At 37.0% G+C, this 18,327-nt stretch overlaps 1 protein-coding gene across 2 annotated transcripts in view; it reads right to left on the reverse strand.

Annotated features, from left to right (window-relative positions):
• Positions 1-18,327, reverse strand: part of GPATCH2 (G-patch domain containing 2) — a 121,905-nt gene that overhangs the window by 10,857 nt on the left and 92,721 nt on the right. Inside the window, exons 10-15 of one of the 2 annotated variants that reach the window (XR_006168524.1) lie at positions 12,904-13,236; positions 11,516-11,588; positions 4,974-5,229; positions 3,510-4,310; positions 2,988-3,162; positions 518-640 (exon numbers count right to left, since the gene is read on the reverse strand). Coding sequence is in view for 1 of the 2 variants with exons in the window: in XM_042816988.1 (XP_042672922.1) it covers positions 13,067-13,236 (170 nt within the window). In the remaining variant the exon portion in view is untranslated. Of the gene's footprint in view, positions 1-517; positions 641-2,987; positions 3,163-3,509; positions 4,311-4,973; positions 5,230-11,515; positions 11,589-12,394; positions 13,237-18,327 lie in introns of those variants that run through there. The other variant, XM_042816988.1, reaches the window with a different exon arrangement.

The raw sequence follows: 18,327 nt of genomic DNA on the forward strand, positions 1-18,327 counted from the left end.
GGTTATCAACAAGTATCCAGATTTCAACAGCCACTTTGGGTGTTTCTTTAAAATCAGGCTAGAGTAGCACATTGCTAACTCAACACTGTTTACATGAAGCAGCAAGAAATCTTCAGTCTGAAGGGGAGAGAAAAAGCAAAGCAATGATTCACTGAAGCTGAAATAATCTCTGTTACATACTAGTCTTTTTCCAAGTGTCCATGTATCAACATACTGATAAACCAAAATTAAAAACCCTTCCAAATGTTATTCAAATTAAAGTGCTGCTTTCTTGGCATGCAGACACACATTTCATCAGAAAACACTGCAAGTTCATTACTGGAAAATCTCCCAGATAATTTCAAGGCAACACCTGGGACAACAGTTTTATTGCTGAGTCACACTGAGAAGTCTGCTGAGGAGGGACACTATATCACAATCCTCATAAGGGATTTGACAGGTAAGTTATCAAAAATCAAAATGTTGTTAATGCTCCAAGATAAAACAGAGCATATAAAACTGTGGCAGATACACTTACTGTGTGTGAATGTCTTCATCCAGTAATTTCTCTAGCAGATATGTCCCCCAGGATATGTATGATTCTTGTGGCCATTCTGCAAATTTTCTGTTACTTTACCCTTCAGCACATGAAAAATCTCTTCTGGAAAAAAAAGTTAATCAACGTTAAACTGATAACAAAGCTCAGTTAGGAGCAGAGAACTATGGAAGAGACAATACCATGGAAAGCGCATTTCAGACTCATTCCCAATAGACCTTCTTTAGAAACACAAAAGAACGTAATTCAGGTCAGGTCAATTGATTTCTTCTGAAACCCTGAACCAGGACTCCTCCACCCCAAGCCCTGCCTTCAGTCACCATGCAGTGCACTGGTCACTATTCCCAGGGAACTGATGCTGACAGTCTGTTCTCAGAAGGCCCAGGCAGGAGAGACCCTGTTACGATCCCCCAGTTTGCATTTATTGCCTATCTATTCCCTCTCTGCCTGCCACCAGTAAGTCCAACTAGCTATGAAGTTGCATTGTGAAATCTTCCACTGATCTTGCCAATAGCTATATGTATTCAGGACTTCCAAAGGAAAAAAAAAAAAAAAGTAAAATTAAGATACAGTGTAGGATTGAGGAAGAGAACGATACCAGTCTTTTAGGTTATATTTTCCTGCAATAACATCAAGCTTATTGTAGCCATAACCTGAACTGTAATAACTGACCCAAAACTGCAAATTCTTTAAAAGACGACATGGTGGATAAATGCAGGCAGATACAGTTCAATCACCTGAGAGCAGATCCAATCAAAGCTGGCTGCTGGTGCCTACTCATAGTTTTGATGCAATTGAATAAAAGCAGCTGAAGAAAGTCAGGCAAGACTTCACTGCATGTGAATGTTTACTAAGAGCCTAATTTTACTCCTTGGTGAGAGAATTTTGATTAGTCATCTTAACTCTCCATTCCAGAACATAGTGTCCAACACAAAGTCTGCCCAAGCACAGTATAGCACCACCTTGAATGTATGCAGTGGATGTATTAAATGTATTTTCCCATGGAAGGTTTCAAGAAGCTTGACAGCTCATGTAGGTGGCCATCTCTGTCACTGTGCTTGCCCAGTGCCTTGGATGCAGACCTGGATGTGTCATGAATCCTCCATGCTCAACTTCCCCTTGAGACGGAGGTGTCTTGTCCCCTCTTGGGAAGGGTGATGAGGGGGCTGAGCATGCTTACCTCTCTACCATCCCTGCTCTTTTTAATGCAACGGCCAACTCTCTCTTAAGGTCTTGGGAAGATAATTTGGATGCCAAGGATTGTGAAGGAAATGGCTTTATGCACAAAGCAGGTTTTTTTTTTTTCTTCATCTCTGTACAGGAATCATCTGCCTTCTGCTGCTATACACCTGTGTTGTCATACAGGTCTCTTCCAGTGCCTTCCACTAAAGGAAATGGAGCTTCCAGAATTTCACAGAATGCTTCTGGCATGAAAGCTGCTGCCGGAATTGCAGTTACCTGGGATGGTATCATCATTTGCTTCTCAGCTAATGCAATATTTGCCTTAAAACATTCTTGAAAGGTGGTAAGAACAGTTGCAATTATAATATATAAGTAATACTATCTGCTGTTATTGTTGGACTACATTTCCAACTAGCAGAGGTTCTTCTATTTGCTATGAATGTGTATCTTTTAAAGGCCATATCTGTGTGATATTTTTTTCAGCAATATTGATGGGTTGATGTCTATTTACAAATGAGTGCTTCAAAAAAGACTTAGCTGAATAGTCCTAAATGATTATATTTAAAATATAGAAACTATTGAATTATATTTGCTTCATATTCTTTTATGGAAAGCCTGCTTATTTAAATACCCTGCACACACTGAATTTCCTGGTTATGAAAAAAAGTGAAGAAAAATACTATTTGCTTTTAGGTAATCGGATTCTGTGGGATCTAATCCTATATCCTATTTATGGCTGTGCTAGCTATTCAAAATTAAAATGAACCTTTCATCCGTGTGTATCATAAATGGGCATTTATCAGGATTATATGATTTTGCAATCCATCTGAATATGTAACCAGAATTTGTTTTCTTTCCGTTTCACTATGTAATTACCATGCAACAATAACAAAAGTGACATGTTTGAAGAACAGATAAAATGCTGTAAATTGGCCAGTAATGGTGATATTTCCTCATCTTCTGAAAAACCCATTTATTCTCTCTCTCAACAAATCAAGGCATTGTCAGCCCATACTCATCTTGTGGCCAGAGGGGCCCTACCAATTTCTAGATGTAAGCGAATACTGGAATGCAGATGAGGGCTACTAACTAAGGCTTTCAACCCAGGCAGCTGGTCTTAGCTTGCTTCAATTTCTAAATCATCCATAATGGGGCCAAGACCTCCGAAGCACTAAAAAGAGCAAGCTGACATGCTGGACAAACTGTTAATTTTTTCCTGAAGAAGCTGCTATATTGCACATCTGTCACTGCTGTGCAGACAATTACTCACCGAGTGGAAAAAAATCTGCTGCTTGTTTCTAGTGTAGTTGTTAACGGGCGTGATGGAAGAACACAAGAGCGTGAGAGAGGCTGCAGGAAGGCAACTCCATGCTCCTCCTTGGCTTGTGAAGTTCTATTTTGTAATCAAAACATCAATGCTCTCCATAGCGTCCAGAATGCATCAACTGCTACAATTAAAACCGTGCATTAGGCCATCTGACATTCTATAGCTGATTAGTGATGTAAGTTGCATATATTACTGTCCTTAAAATCCTTTTTGAAGTGCTGCATTGCTTCGCAGCAGACATGGGTAAGGTTTTCAAACAGTATAATTGCAAACAGGAAAAAAAAACAACAAAACTCCAACAACAAAAAAAAAAAAATACAAAAGCAAAACCGAAAGGAGTAAGTCTGATTGAAGTGTTACATTTCATGACCTTTCTTAAAAACCTATTAATATAAAAAAATGCTTAGTTGTAATTACAAATTTAACCTGATAGCTGCTGCAGCAATCATTAGTTATTGCTCTGACCTGAGCTGGGCAGGCAAAACATAGGTAGCAGGATGTGGAACATGTCAGGGCACGTAAAAAGCAACCAGGTAGAGCCTCCTAGCAGATATCAAAGATGGCAAAAGAATCCATAAAAATCCCAATCTGTGACCACGATCGGCATACCGGTCATTACACTGTTAGAGTAAATCTGTATGAAATATCTGTAGAGAACAGGTTTCAATATTTTAATAATTAAGTCAGAGTAACAACAGCAAATCCACAACCCACCCTTCTCGAGGGCAGAAAGATTTGAGCACAGCCCTCTGCTGGCCTGCAGACCTTCCTCCCTCCTTTACAGCTTACAGCGCAGTTGTGCCCAATGAAGAGTTGCTCCATGTTCCAGGCCTGCTCTGCCAACCCCAAATTTTCAGAAGTCTTCAGTCAGATCCCTTCTTCCACAAATTAATGAATTCAACTTAAAATTATTAAGTGAAAAAAAATATTACCTCCATGGTTCTTCTTCCTTCCCTGTGGCAATGAACATAATATACAAATAATTTGCGTTTTCCAGGCAGAATGTTGCAAGATAGTGCACAAATGGAAGTAGTGACTTTCAGCAGAACAAGCATTAATTACTGTAGAAGACTCTCAGAAGAACATCCAGGCCATGATCAGAAAGCTTCATATAAACTGTTAACCCACAAAAATAAATCAATTTTTAAGGAAGAGGTGCTGATCCCAGCTTGTGGATCATTATGTCAGCAGCCATCAGTCCTGGAGTAAAGGCATGAGGTGGGGGCATGTGGTCTACTGGCAGTGTGGCCACAAGGAACACCTCACCTGCAGGAAAAGTGAAGTAACACTGAAGGACACTTCTGCAACAGAGCAAGTGGCATCTGCAAATTGGAGGATGATTTATGCTGTCTGACAACTCAAAGATAGAAGACAACTCTAATGTGTAGATAAAACCCAAAGTGGTAATAGTAGATCACACCCTTGGCAGCTAATGGCATCATCTTGCTGTAGAGAAATCTGGGCCTACTTAAAATGTCAGGGGTACAAAGTGATGCGCCTGTGCTGAGTGGTATGCCAGCAGCTAGTCTGCGTGATTTACTTGTCAGTTGATTATATATTACATAATCCTGCTAAATAAAATAGTATTTATTACTGGTTGACTCAAAAAAAAAAAAAAAAAAAAGATAATAACACTTTCAGGATAAATTTTGATATATAAAATTTTTTGTGATATTAAATTGACATCTGAATAGGCAATAAATATTATTAAATTGGGTTAAAAATCAAAAGACTAATAGCATACTTCATTTGCCAAAGTTAACAGTGATGAGAAATGGGTCCACATTCACTTACATAACCAGACTGCCAGCATTCCTTCTTTCTGATTTAGCATGTATACGACAAAAATGCATTTTACTTCAGTATAATGACAGTGTCACGTTGCTGTTAGCATCTTTATCATAATGGTTCCAAGAGATCCCAGCTTACCTGGGCTGCATTTGTAAGACCTGCACTGACCGAAGAGCAGCCGACTTGGAGCAGACAGGAAATTTTGGCTAGGATCTCACATGATTTTCTTCTTCCAACTACATTCAAACCCTCACTTTTTTCCTTCCCTCCATCAGTATTTACTGTAAGAAACAGCTGCTGATTCTGGGCTCCCAGTGAACAAAAGGACAGCTCTTATTCCTTGTGTGCTGAAAATCTGCCTTTTTTTCCAGGGAAATCTCTTCCAAATATTTCTCTGTAAAAGCATTATTTGGAAACAATTGGGATCATAAAGGTGGTATATGAAGTGTCACAGAATTTTTCTATGGCTTGAAAAATAATTATCAGCTTATTTGCATTGTTAAACATTAATTAGCTGTGAATGGCAATTTTTTTTTCCTTTTTTTAACACTGCAATACTTCAAATTCTCATTACAAAATAATTTCAGCTCTATTAATTAGATCCAACAGTAACTCACAGTAATGGATGACAACCTTAAGTGAGCTATTAAATGCACTTTACCACTGATTAGGAAGAAGACAACAAAAAAACCTGGCTACGTTTACATAAAGGTGGAATATTAAACAATACATTGCAGATTTATTGACTTGTGTAGAAACATCTCACCTCTTCTATGTACTGCAGGTTACCAGAACCAAACGTCTTGTGACACTTTGGTGAAGTACATGGCTGATAGCTTAACAAAATGTCCAATATTTAAATTTTCCTTTTCTAATTTTATGTATTATACTCTACAGGGATCTACATCTATAAAATGTATGGGTGTTTATTCGTTAGATAAACAGGCAAATGGCTTCACCTGCTCTACCACACAGTAAAACAATGCTTTTTAAAATTACTATTATTTTTAATTAATTTTGTACTTTTTGACTCGCCAGGTCCAAAGAAAGCACAGGAATGTGGTTCTGGCCAAAATTCTTCATGCAGCCACTATTCGAGACTGTGGCAAAATTCCAAGCTTCCCTCGCCATGGCCATTGTAACCCTTTTTTTATGGTCCCATACAATCAGTCATGTTGTAGTTCACTAGAAACAATTCCTATCTCAAACCTTTGCCTAAAAATGTGCATCTATAATGAACTGATCCTGCCAAATATATGAACCTTAAACATCATCCAGATGCTCTTTCTCCACCTCCTGGCAGCCTGTGCCAGGAAGAAAAAAATCCATGTTAGTGGCTATCAAACACTATGAGCAGCATACTGTGACTTCCTACCCATGTTGGAAGCCCAAGCCTTCACTTAAGCAAGACATTATTAGTAATACTATTATTGGTAATATTATTGGTCTCAGCCACTGGTGCTCCACATGCTCACCTTTGCACCTGAAGCAATTATTCCATAAGAGTCAATGTGTCTCTGGGCTGCTGGGTGAGCCTCCAGAGCCTTCACACTGTAGAGCAGCAACTAGGGCGATCAGGAAGAACCAGAAACCAAGCTTTTCATGGTAAAGACCACTCACATTCCTCACGTACAGTAGCAAGTAACATAATTAACACTGGGTCTAAATGAAGATGCCCTAAACACTGTTCTTCACATGTCATTTCAACAATTTCTAAAGAAATCATGGAGCACCTGTCTTACTGGCTATCAGCAAGAGTCCTCGCCAGCTGAAAATGTGGAAACTGCTGCCATGGCAGCTTTCATCATTGAACTACACCAGAACTAAGGAATTCTTTAATCCAGGTTAACATACTATTATTGCTGCCCATGGTCAAGAGAATTGTACATTTAGCATTAGTTGTGTGTACGTACACTTTATGTTGTAGAATACATCTATTACTACGAGAAATATGAAGCCCACCACCATATACACCAAAAGTTTGGCATTTAGAAAATTTTAGATAAATGTTCTACTTATTTTATTCTACAAATTGTACAACATTCAAATGCTTGTAGTAAGCTAGAACATTTGGAAAAACTATAAGGCAACACTTATGGGATCCAAATTTAATACTTAACTCTTGAAATCAAAACTACAGAGAAGAAATTTTGCAACTTGGTACCTGCAAATGCAACAGAAGAAATTCCTGCCTCTTTCACCACAATACTCTCTAAGAAAACAGCCAAGTTTTTGCGAAAGAGAAACAAATGGGAGGATGGTGAATCTTAAGTGAAATCAAGGATTCAAATGGAGAAACATTTTATGGAAGAAAAAATTGAAGACCATTAATCCTAATTCTTCAAAGAACCTTTTTCCATCACTGCAATCTAGGTTATATGAAAATATATTGAAATTGTGTTACATGAAATTTCCAAGGAAGTAAAATGAAAAAAAAAAAAAAAAAAAAAAATCACAGTTCAATAACAAAACTCATTGACACAGACAACAAGAGAGCAGTAAGAGACGCCTGAGAAGAAGATGGAGTTTTACAGTGGACAAGGGCAGAATAAGCTAGGCTGACTCAGTGAGAAAGACTGAAGAATTAATGGTGGTAAGTTCTCATGAACTTACCTCAATTACTAAATGAGCCAGTACATCTTGTGGAACTGAGTTTCCTGTATCATGTGTTTTTTAATCACTAATAATAATACTCTTAAGTGGAAACTAATGCACACTGAAATGATATATTTCTTGCTGGCTTCCTTTTTTTTGTTCACTGGAGAAAATATTTGGGACATGCTCCTTTTGCATAGTTCTAATGCATGTTCTCCCTTGCTTATTTTCATTGAAATTTGAGCAATTTCAAATTGCTAAAACTTATACCTTTCTGCTATTTCCTTATTGAATCAAAAACTTTTTTTTTTCCTTCCCTTATTCTTGTTACTTGGCTGGAATGAAAGACTACATAGCACATACAGAATCAGTTAGCTACTGTACCCAATACTAGGTACAGCAGCCAAACAGGTGCTCTGAAGAAACTCTATGCTAAAGATAGTCCAGTATGATCCAGCTGACTCTAGGATTTTATGGGAACTCTGTTGCCATGGAAAATTGAGGATCCATATCTATAACAGGGAAGGAAGTTAAGACCTCAGTCTGCTAACACTTTTATGCACGCTTATTTTTATACCTTTGAGGAGCTTCACATTTAGAAGTCAACGGAGATACTCAAGTTCAGAAAAAGTTACGTGTCTTCCAGTCTTCATAAGTTTGTGGCTGGGGAAACAGTGGTCTGGTGGGGCTGAAGAAAATTCAAGTTTGAAGTGTCAAAGTGTCAAAAAATAACTCATGAGAGCAGGAGTAGGCCAGTCATAAAATTGGCCAGGTGAGGTATGAAAAGCAACTGCACTAGTCTGGTACAAATGACAGAAAATCTGGAGCCCTGCCACTTAATATAGACATGAGATAATATTTTGAGACAGAAAACATGGGGAATTATCACTTAACACATACATAGTTATACTTTTTCAGAAAAAAGGAAAGGAAGAACAACACTGAAGACTTAAGGCACACTAAGCTGAAGATACCTATAATCAAATATTCTGAACGATAATCTAATTTTCATTTTCAGCTTTCTACTTAAAGACTGACTATTCAAAACAAGCAATCTATTGGCCAAAATACCTCCAGTATCTGCTTTGTTGAAGGACACCCAAGACCCACAGGAAGCCTATGCATTTCCACTAGAATTATCTTACTGGCAGTTAATCATGAAATTTTCATTGCTTTAGTTAAGTTTTCCACAACAACTCAAAGCAGACATATTAAAAAGTTTGTTGATAGTCTTACCAAACTCTGTATCTATGCTATAGCATAAACAATCCATGCTGGTAAAGCTCACAGTTTCTATAGCAAAAAACCACCCACCACTTAAGAATATCGACACTGAAATTGCTGTACATTCTCCAAGACTTTTTCCAGAACAGAAATATCATTAAGCAAACAAACATACACACACACACACACAACCATAAGTACTATGCCTGTAAATAAACAGACAAATGTAGCTGCATCAAAACCTTTCCAGGAAGAATTCAAACCAAAAACAAGGTGTTCTTTTAACATGCTAGATTAGCTTTAGAGCTGAACAATGGACAGTGAAATAATTCTGGTTTTCACTACGTTGCACACTGCAGGCTGAACATACTGCCTTTAGGTATGGGACTCTGTTGTGGGCACCTTGGCAGATGCTGTGTACTAGCTATGCCCCTGCTCCCAAAAACTTTGCTATCAATTAAAGCATAATTAAAAAGTCTCCTCACTGCACAGCGTAAGAGAGGGAAGGGATCCCCATTTTTGATATGCCTATGAAAAAAATGGCATGATTTCTTCTTGGAGCAACAGTTTTGAAGTCCTGCTTGAAGAGAAAGCACAATCACGTCACAGCTATCAAAGCATACGCATACTTAAAGAATGAAGAGGACTTGTATTTAAACATCCCAGAAGAATATGATAACAAAAGTAATGCAGATATTTTATATGTGGCATTTTGTGATGTGGTTCGCGTTTTCTGGTTAATAACTACCTAGAAAAGTACTGGTAAGGAGGTACAATACTTTTACTAAAACATGTGCTTGCTACAAGATATTAGCAATCCTAATCACATTTTCAGAAACAATGCTTTTGCACTCACCTGAGCAGTAACACCGTCATTGAAAAGGGCAACTTAAAGAAAAGAACATACAAAACCCGTGGAGTCTAATTATTTTATTTCATCTCGCATTTGTGCTGTTAAAGCAAAGCGTTCAATACATATTATTTAGCTATTTACTGCCATTCTACACTCATTATTGCCCTAATTGAAGAAAGACAAATGCAGGGACAAACTTGTTAAAATAAGCATATCGATAACGCTTCTCTGACTTCAACAAATATTTACTTAAAAACAGTATTCTGCCAGCAACTGCTCATGTGTTTCTTTTATTAACAGTTAATGGCTTAATTCACAGAACTCTGAAACACAATGGAATGTAGCAAAATGTGATGTTGATAATACTGTATGTGTCTTCTTTTTACTAAACATTCTGCATAGGCAGAATATTATGTTAACAGCTTAACTACCAATTAATCAAACACCTAAATGGAAAAAAATTGGTGAGTGATAGTAACTTTTAGATACAAGATGAACCAATATTTATGCAGGCATAAAAACTTCCAGTATCATAGTCAGTACGAATTCTTATTGGAAATAGTTTTACATGTACTGTAAAATAATGTGAACCAGTTTTATAGCAAGTATGATTGTAAGTTAAATAGAAGGTGATTTTAAGTTATGCATGGGAAAATCCTGAAGAAAAATAACCAGGTACTTCAACTTGTTTTAAAGCCAACAAACATTGCAGTGATTTAAAAAAGACAAAACAAAACAAACCAGAATGATTTTGTTTTTTATTTTCCTCCTAATGCTAGCCTTAATTGTGCAAAGTTAGACTACCAGAATATCTGGTATTCCTGTGAGAAGTGATAAAATGATGTGATTTTGAGTGGGAATTTTACTGCATTAAATTACCTCAAAAAATGAGATTAAAATATTCTAATAAATCAATTTCTTCTACACCTGATTGTTAGCTGTGGCATCTAAAAATATCTGCTGGAAAACAGTCAAGGTGTACTTATCTCCGTATGAAAATCAATTTGACCGGTTTTAGTGTCTAATAATTTCTAGCAGACTGATATAAAACAAAAAAACACGGGACTTGATGAGACCCACCCGTGGGTTCTGAGGGAACTGGCAGAAGAAGCTGCCAACCACTATCCATCGTATCTGAAAGGTCATGGCAAACTGGTGAAGTTCTGACTGACTAGAAAAGGGGAACCATAACCCCCATTTTCAATAAAGGAAAATAAAGAAGATCAGGGAACTACAGGCCAGTCAGTGTCACTTCTGCACCTGGCAAGACCATGGAGCAGATCCTCCTGAAGGTCCTGCTAAGGCACGTGGAAAACAAAGCTGAGGTGATTGGTAGTGCCAACATGGCTTCACCAAGGATAAGTCATGTCTGAAAAACTTGGTGGCCTTTTATGATAGAATTACAGCATCAGTGGATAACGCAAGAACAACTGATGTCATCTACCTGGACTTGTGCAAAGCAGTCCTGCACGACATCTTGACTGCCAAACTGGAGAAAAATGGATTTGGTGGATGGATCACTCACAAGATAAGGAACTGGCTAGATGGTCGCACTAAGAGAATTGCAGGCATTGCACTGAAAGAATGGGAGTGTGTCATATAAATCTATTACTATAAATAACAAATACAGAAGCGAGCACCTTTGCTGCCTGCAGAATTCCAGGTTCTCTGCAATTACATGGCCTGGAACTCTTTGGATATGGAATGTATTTAACTTGGTTTGGTATGCAAGAGATATTAGAAGTGTCCAACATACATTATCCTATGCTCCAAAACTTTCCATAAAAAGTTTGCACTGATTATAAATGCTAAGTCTGTTTAAAAATTCTTGGAATGTTAAAAGGCAAAACCTCACAATGATATCAAGGATGCAAAGAACAATAAATGGCTCTTCTGAAACTCATGGAACATCTGCACTCAGCTATCATCAAGAACAAGAACAGGTACTAACCTTTTAGTCTACACTATATAAGTTGTGAAAGAAAGTTTCCGAATTGACAGTACTCACCCTGGAAAGAATCAACAAAATTTTAAAGAAAATTCCATGTTATAATGTTGCTACATTTCCTAGCATTGCCTTTCTGGAAGAAAAAAAAAAAAGAAAGGTGAATCTGAAAGAAAAAAATCAGTGAAAAAAACAGTTCTTAAAATTCATCACTATTTCAGTTACATGAAGGAAGCTGCACTCCTGTTATTCTCAGCAATTATCTTTGCAATAATCTTCAAGATATTTTTCTAAGCAGTTTGGTAGCAAGGACAGGGAAGAAAAAGAAACTGAAGAACCAAATCCCGTTCCCTCTACAATCAAAGTAAATATTTTTAGCTACTACAGCAGGTGCAATATTTTCTCCTTAGACCATCTGCACAACTGTTTTCTTCAGCCCTATCATTCAATTTTAAAGTGGAATTTGTTTTATACTACAGACCAATAGTGTCCTGGGAGCTTGATTGGTTGCCGCTTAATGAAATTACTTCTGCTGATATTAGATACATTAGGATACTGATTAAAACACTTAATGACTCCTCTTGATTTTAAATTGCTAGCTTGGATGTTTAAGAAGCTATCAAAGTATCTTTTTCCTTCCTTTCCTCCATCCTAATCTCACTTCTTCTCCTTTTTCAGTTACTTTATGTTCCTTAAACATTGTGGCTCACTGGTACCAGCACAATCACAAAACAAATGTTGAACACTACATTGTTTAAAATACCAAATCCCAGCATATTAACACTGACGGGGGCATCTTTAAAACACAATTTTCTGGTTCAAAGTTGAAATATATCCTTAAGTATAGACACATTAAGGATTATTCATATAAAGAGATATCCACACTCAGAATAAACTCTAAAATTTTAAAATATCTGCTGAAAAAAGATAATCCTGCAAATGTAAAAACAAGTATAAAAGCTTTACTTTTGAGCTTGAATGTGGAAGACAGTGATACATTGCCAGATAATGATGTTGAAATGGCATTCCTATGATGACAAAACCATTTTTCATGCTCTTATACAAAATTGTATAACATATCACCTTCCAGCAGAAAACATGTATATCTTACAGGCAAAATGACAGCTTATCCTCAAACACTGTTAAACACTAGAAATATCAGGTTTGGAAACTTGGCCTGAAAAGGGGGAAAACACAATTACTATATAAACTTCAATTTTCCTTGACAAACCTTATCAAGGCTCTTGAGATGAAATTATACTTACAAAAAAAATTGCTTATATACTAAAATCTGCTGTGTCAGAAGGTTCTATGAAAAGAAGCAAATACACTGAGTTTTTTACTTAATACAAACTTTAAGACCAGAGGAAATAAAAAAGTACAAGTGTTTGTAAATTTTAGCACCATTGTAAAATTAGATTCAAATGCCGGTTCTGTCACTGTGGCTGTACCTTGCAGCTGGAGTAGCTGATGTGAAGCACACAGGCTTCAGTGATCTTTGAGAGAAGAACAACTGGACTTGCTGATCATAACAAATAATACAAGCTTGCAATTCTTGTCTTTTTAAATTATTTTCAATCTTTACTTTCACTCGACAGCCAAAGTGCATTTCTGTCAGCTGAATCCGAGGCCGAGTCCTTTTGGTCTCTGGATGGCTCGTATTGGCTCTGCAATCCCTTTCCCGTCTGGTCCAAGGCCAGTGCCAGGAGTCCAGCCCATGCTCTGAAGCATTCGGTTTCCAATGTTGTTTTCTGGGATTGGTTGGGTGTTTTCACCTACAAACCCTGAGATTAAAGAAACACACAGCATTAATCAGCACTGCCTGCCATGTGGAGAAAAGGAGGATAATCTCCTCTAAAGCTTTAAACCTTTCTATTCTCCTAATTCATCTAATAGGTTGCTAGAACAGGCTGTCTTCGCATATGTTGACCTCCTGACTGCATGAGTCCAAATAATGCAACCTAAGGCTTCACTTTATTTTCAATATTTCTGACTCCCTCATTATTTAAGTGTGACAAACACTGTTGTGGATCCTTTTTACTTCAATACAGTGGATTTTACATCAGTCTTGAAGAATATACATCATATGCTCAAGTCTACCAATAAAAGGGCTAGATTACACAAATGTCTTGTCCTACACAATTATTAAGCCGAGACACACCATACTATCATGGCCACCTATCCATCCTCACCAATATTATCAATGTTCAACAAGATAACTTTCATTAAACACTACAAATGTTTTCTGATTAAACACTTGCAGCTTCTACAGAGATTATAATATAGACAAGAGGTCCAATATTCTGAAATATGGGTATATCCTTACTCACTTTCTATTTTACTAAAATTGCAAGAGTTTTGATATTGTCCAGTTCACTTTTTGGTATTTTCAACAACATTTAATTATGTTTACAGGCTTCTTCCTAGATAATTGTAGAAAGTTTCACATACACTACAGAAAAGACCAACAAGATTGCAAAGTGTAATTTAACATTCATTTTCTTATGAAAATAGCAAAAAGAAACGTGAATGTCAAATGACAAAGCATTTTTTTTTTTTTCTCCAGGCTTCCAAGCTCCTCAAGATAGACTTCTGGAAATGACACATGGGTAACCTTCTCTTATCTGTCTATCTTGCATCAGGAATACAAATTATATTAGTTTCAAGGATTTGCAGTGATTCTTATGACATCACAAAAGGCAAAATTTTAAGAATGAACTTATAAGCTAGCACCAGCCATTGCATGTAGGTGGTTTATCATTGTACAGCATGCTCCTTCCCCTGACCAAAGAACAACAAAACCCACTACATGCCCAACTCCAGACATTCTCTGCTTAACTTTTTACATGCTCATTCTACCCTGCTACTTTCTGAAAAAATATTTTAGCAGGAGTCCATGGTGTTTTGTTTTTGAAGGCTATGTTGTCTTCAGTCAAGAATTTACAAGACAAGTAGCTGGCTTACTAAACAGGAACAAAACAAAAGTTGAACAAGCACTTCTGAACAGCCTCATTTAACACCCACAAAACAAAAGCAAAGCTGAACGGGGGGGAAACCCCACAAGGAGATGGAAGTTCAAAAGAAGAGGCACATTATGGTGACTAAGTTGATGAATTTATGGTACTCAAACACAGTTCACTACAGATCCGTTTAGATTCAGCAAAACAGTGGCTACATGAAAGGTAGGCAGCTTCCAAGTACCTCAGTCTTCGAGTCAAAGTAAAAGGGAAATGCACTGAGAGAAGGCATTCTTTAATACTAGTTTGAAGCTATGCTTAATGCTAGACTTAAAAAAGGCTTTTAAGTCAGCAGACTCTCATCCCCGAGAGGGTTTCCCTTGAACTGACCAGCACAGAATTCAATGACCAAGACTTCCTTTCTTTTCAGGCCCCCACAGGCAGAGGCAATTTTCATACAGTCAAGTCCCTGACATTGCCTGGCATACACAACACAGGCTTTGCAACCTTCTTAGTTATACTTTCTAGGTCAAAAAAACAGAAAGAAGAAAGGCAATGGTTCAACAAAAGCAAAGGTAAACCTCACAGGTAAAATCCTGGAAGCCTGTTTTGGTTCACTCTTCACAGCAACTCATAGTAAGAAATGGTGTGTGGTTTCAGTAGCCACAGAACAATTAAGTGAACTCCAAAGAAAGAAAGATCCAAGAGATCCGTCAAGCAAGAAAGAACAAAAGTAAGAGTATATTTCATAACATATAAGTATTGGAAATACTAAACCATTCGTAATATTGCTTAGACAAAGACAAATGCTGCTGGGCTGGCATGCAAGGCACAGTTTGAGTCAAAATATACAGCTTTTTGTTAGTCCATCTGGGGGGAAATCCACATAATTTTTCCTGTAAAATGCATACCATTGTACTTGAACATTAATTCTCATGAAATCCAGAGCAACTTCACAAAAAAATGCACAAAGAAACAATCTGTATCATGATATAGTTAAATAATTGGATGTTACTATTTTGTGATTTTTTTCTTAATGTTGCTCATTGTGACATTGTTTTCTTTCTGCAACTGACAGGAAAATTAGAATTCTTTTTGTTTCAACAGACATACATACATCAGAAATGCATATAAAAATTGTTTTTTTCCCCACTGAATATACTTCTATTTCCTATTAGAACACCAAGGCCTGCCCTCAAGCCTTCTGTTTCATTCTTACACTTTGCCAAGTTACAACAAAAAGAGAGAGCAGAAACTACCATAAACTTGGCTTCCACGCTCCCTTTTGGGCAAACAATCAAGCAGCACACACTGTCCAAAGGCTAAAGTGCTTGGAGGCTTTCTATAGCAGCAGTAATAAAGCAAAAGCAAAAAGCCACACAACTTGCCTATGTTATAGGCATGTACATTGACTAATTACTCTCATGTAAATAATGTAAATATGAATAGCTTTTATTTCAATTTTGAAAAAGTTTAATACATGCAAATCATTTGCAGTATAGTCAGTTTTTATATAAACATTTCTATGTCTGCCTTAAATTTCTCAAATGATGAATAAGAATTGTGGGGATATGAATTTATAATGTAAATTTTTTTCTGAATCAGAAGAACATGGGTAGTTGTATTCATAACTGCCTTTTTCCTCCACCTCATGGTCAATCAGAAATAAAAACAAAATAAAACCATCTCCACATCTTCGACCCGCTGCATGATCGAAAATAACTCTTAAAAAAAAAATAAATCACACTACACTGTTTGTTATTTCCCTGACCCCCAATTCATATGCTCTGGGCATTAATTTTCTAATTAAAATCAGTAATTGTCCTTGTAATATTCATCTTCAAGTTCAGTTTTTAATTCAAGCCTAGGGCACTTCTTGGACTAGCCAGTAGGGCCTTTCAGAGAGAATGGTCCAAGCACACTGGCTTTGAAAAGGGCTGTGGTACCTCTGGGATGTGTTCAGTCTTGACCCACCCAGGAGCAAGAACAAAATCAACGCATTGTGCCATCCCACAAAACATAACTATGCAAATCAGATTAAGCAAAAGAGAAGGGGATGCATTTTTCAAAGTTTATTGCTGTATGGGGCATTGTGGGGTTGCATGAGTTATGAGGAAGTTCCTGTATTAATAATTTGCTGGAATCCCCGATGTAGAGTCTTTTCTTTTTACAGCCTGAAAATGTCTCAGTTATATATATTATATATATTTGGTTCCTGAACTTTCAGATGAGAAGCCTACATGCAGGACTAGTTACCATCACACAAGTGAGGACCTAATACTGAAGAACAGTAGCGTGCTTGAGAGGATAGTACTTAAAAATTCCTCCACTTGCATCCCTTCACTCAGCAATGCTAGTAGCCAGAATAATGATTTTAAAAAGCCCCACCCTCAAACATTTGTGCACACGAATAGACACACTTCAAGGTCTACATTTATTATGCATATGACCTTACATACATGGAATATGATAAGAAAGAAACAAATCTAGGAAGAGAAAAAAAAAAACTCACCACATTTATGTAATTTTTGATATGATATTTATGATGTTATTAAAGGCAAGTTTCAATGAAAAATAAAGGTATGCAATTTTTTCTTAACAGCTGTTGAGACAGGTATGTCCTGGTTAAACAGTACACTAGCATTCAGTGCCATACCCTTGATTTTACAGTGATTGCCATGAATTAATTTAATTCCATCTGTAAGCTAAAATCAGATCAGAGGTCTAATGCTGCTGCAGGCTCCACATCTGTTTAATCATTTTTGGATACAACAGCTTGCAAAAGTTCAGGTTTTAAATTTGCTTCATATTTAAGAAACAATGCTCCTCTGCAGGAAACAAATGAGCCTATGCATAGTTTTGATCAGACAGATACATTTTATTTGCTAAAAGCTTCTTCTAAAATACTTAAAAGCTCACCAATTAAGTTATCATGTATTATAGAATAATAAAGGAACTGTGACCCTATCAACCATAATTGTGACAGTATTTATTTGTATGATCCAATTTCTGGGTAAGACTAATATCAAGCATGTTTGGTTTAAATATGTGTCAATAAAACTGGAATTCAGCTAGGTTCAATCTCTTAAATAATTCTTATTTTCAAAAGCACTACTGTTTTTATTTTTAAGCTGTAAGAAGCAAATTAAGGCATACTGAAGTAATTTCATCTCTGGCCACTGAACTTCTGTGATGTTAAGAAATTTTTTTTTTTTAAACAGTTCTGAGAAAATGACACTGTACAGAAATATAGTCCTGGCCTTTCATCTTTCTTTTATATGATTAAGACCTGGGAGTAGAACAGCAATGCCTTAGCAGAGCATTCCACAACTATTATTTCCTTTTCTATCGGTCTCAGCAGCCTTAAATCCTTTAAATCCTTTCCTAGAAGGATCTCTTTTTGCTTGGGTAATTTTTGCAATACATGGCCTGCTAACCCTTACCCCCTACCCTAGATCTCACGTCTATCACAGCAGAGTCAGTCTTTCTACCTCAAATCTTCCAAGGTGCATTGTGGATGGTAATTCACTTGCGTAATTGGCTCAAGAGATGAAAATCTTGTATCTGCCTCTCTTAGCCACTAATCTATCCAGCTGACTGCAAGCCTAATTGGCAGCTTGTTTAGTAATTTGGCTCCTAAAGTGTTGTATTGATGTTGGATAAACAGCCAATGGAAGGCGAAACGATACATGCTGCTTCACTTTAAAAGCTAGTGCACTTTCCCCCTCATTTTCTGAAAGCGTTTAATATTCCATCTCTTTTTCTCTTCTGATTTCTGACTAGACAGATGAGCTCAGAACAGTAGGGACTGATCTTGATACACAATACATTTTAGAAGGAATGTAATCAAAATAACATGCTACTGCAGTGCATCTTTGCTATGTTCACTCTAACTAAAAGAAAGGGAATCAGACTACC

This window comes from Centrocercus urophasianus, unplaced genomic scaffold (assembly GCF_019232065.1).
Source record: "Centrocercus urophasianus isolate 14NV4802_14NV808 unplaced genomic scaffold, USGS_Curo_1.0 seq_10, whole genome shotgun sequence".
Taxonomy (NCBI): Eukaryota; Metazoa; Chordata; class Aves; order Galliformes; family Phasianidae; genus Centrocercus; species Centrocercus urophasianus.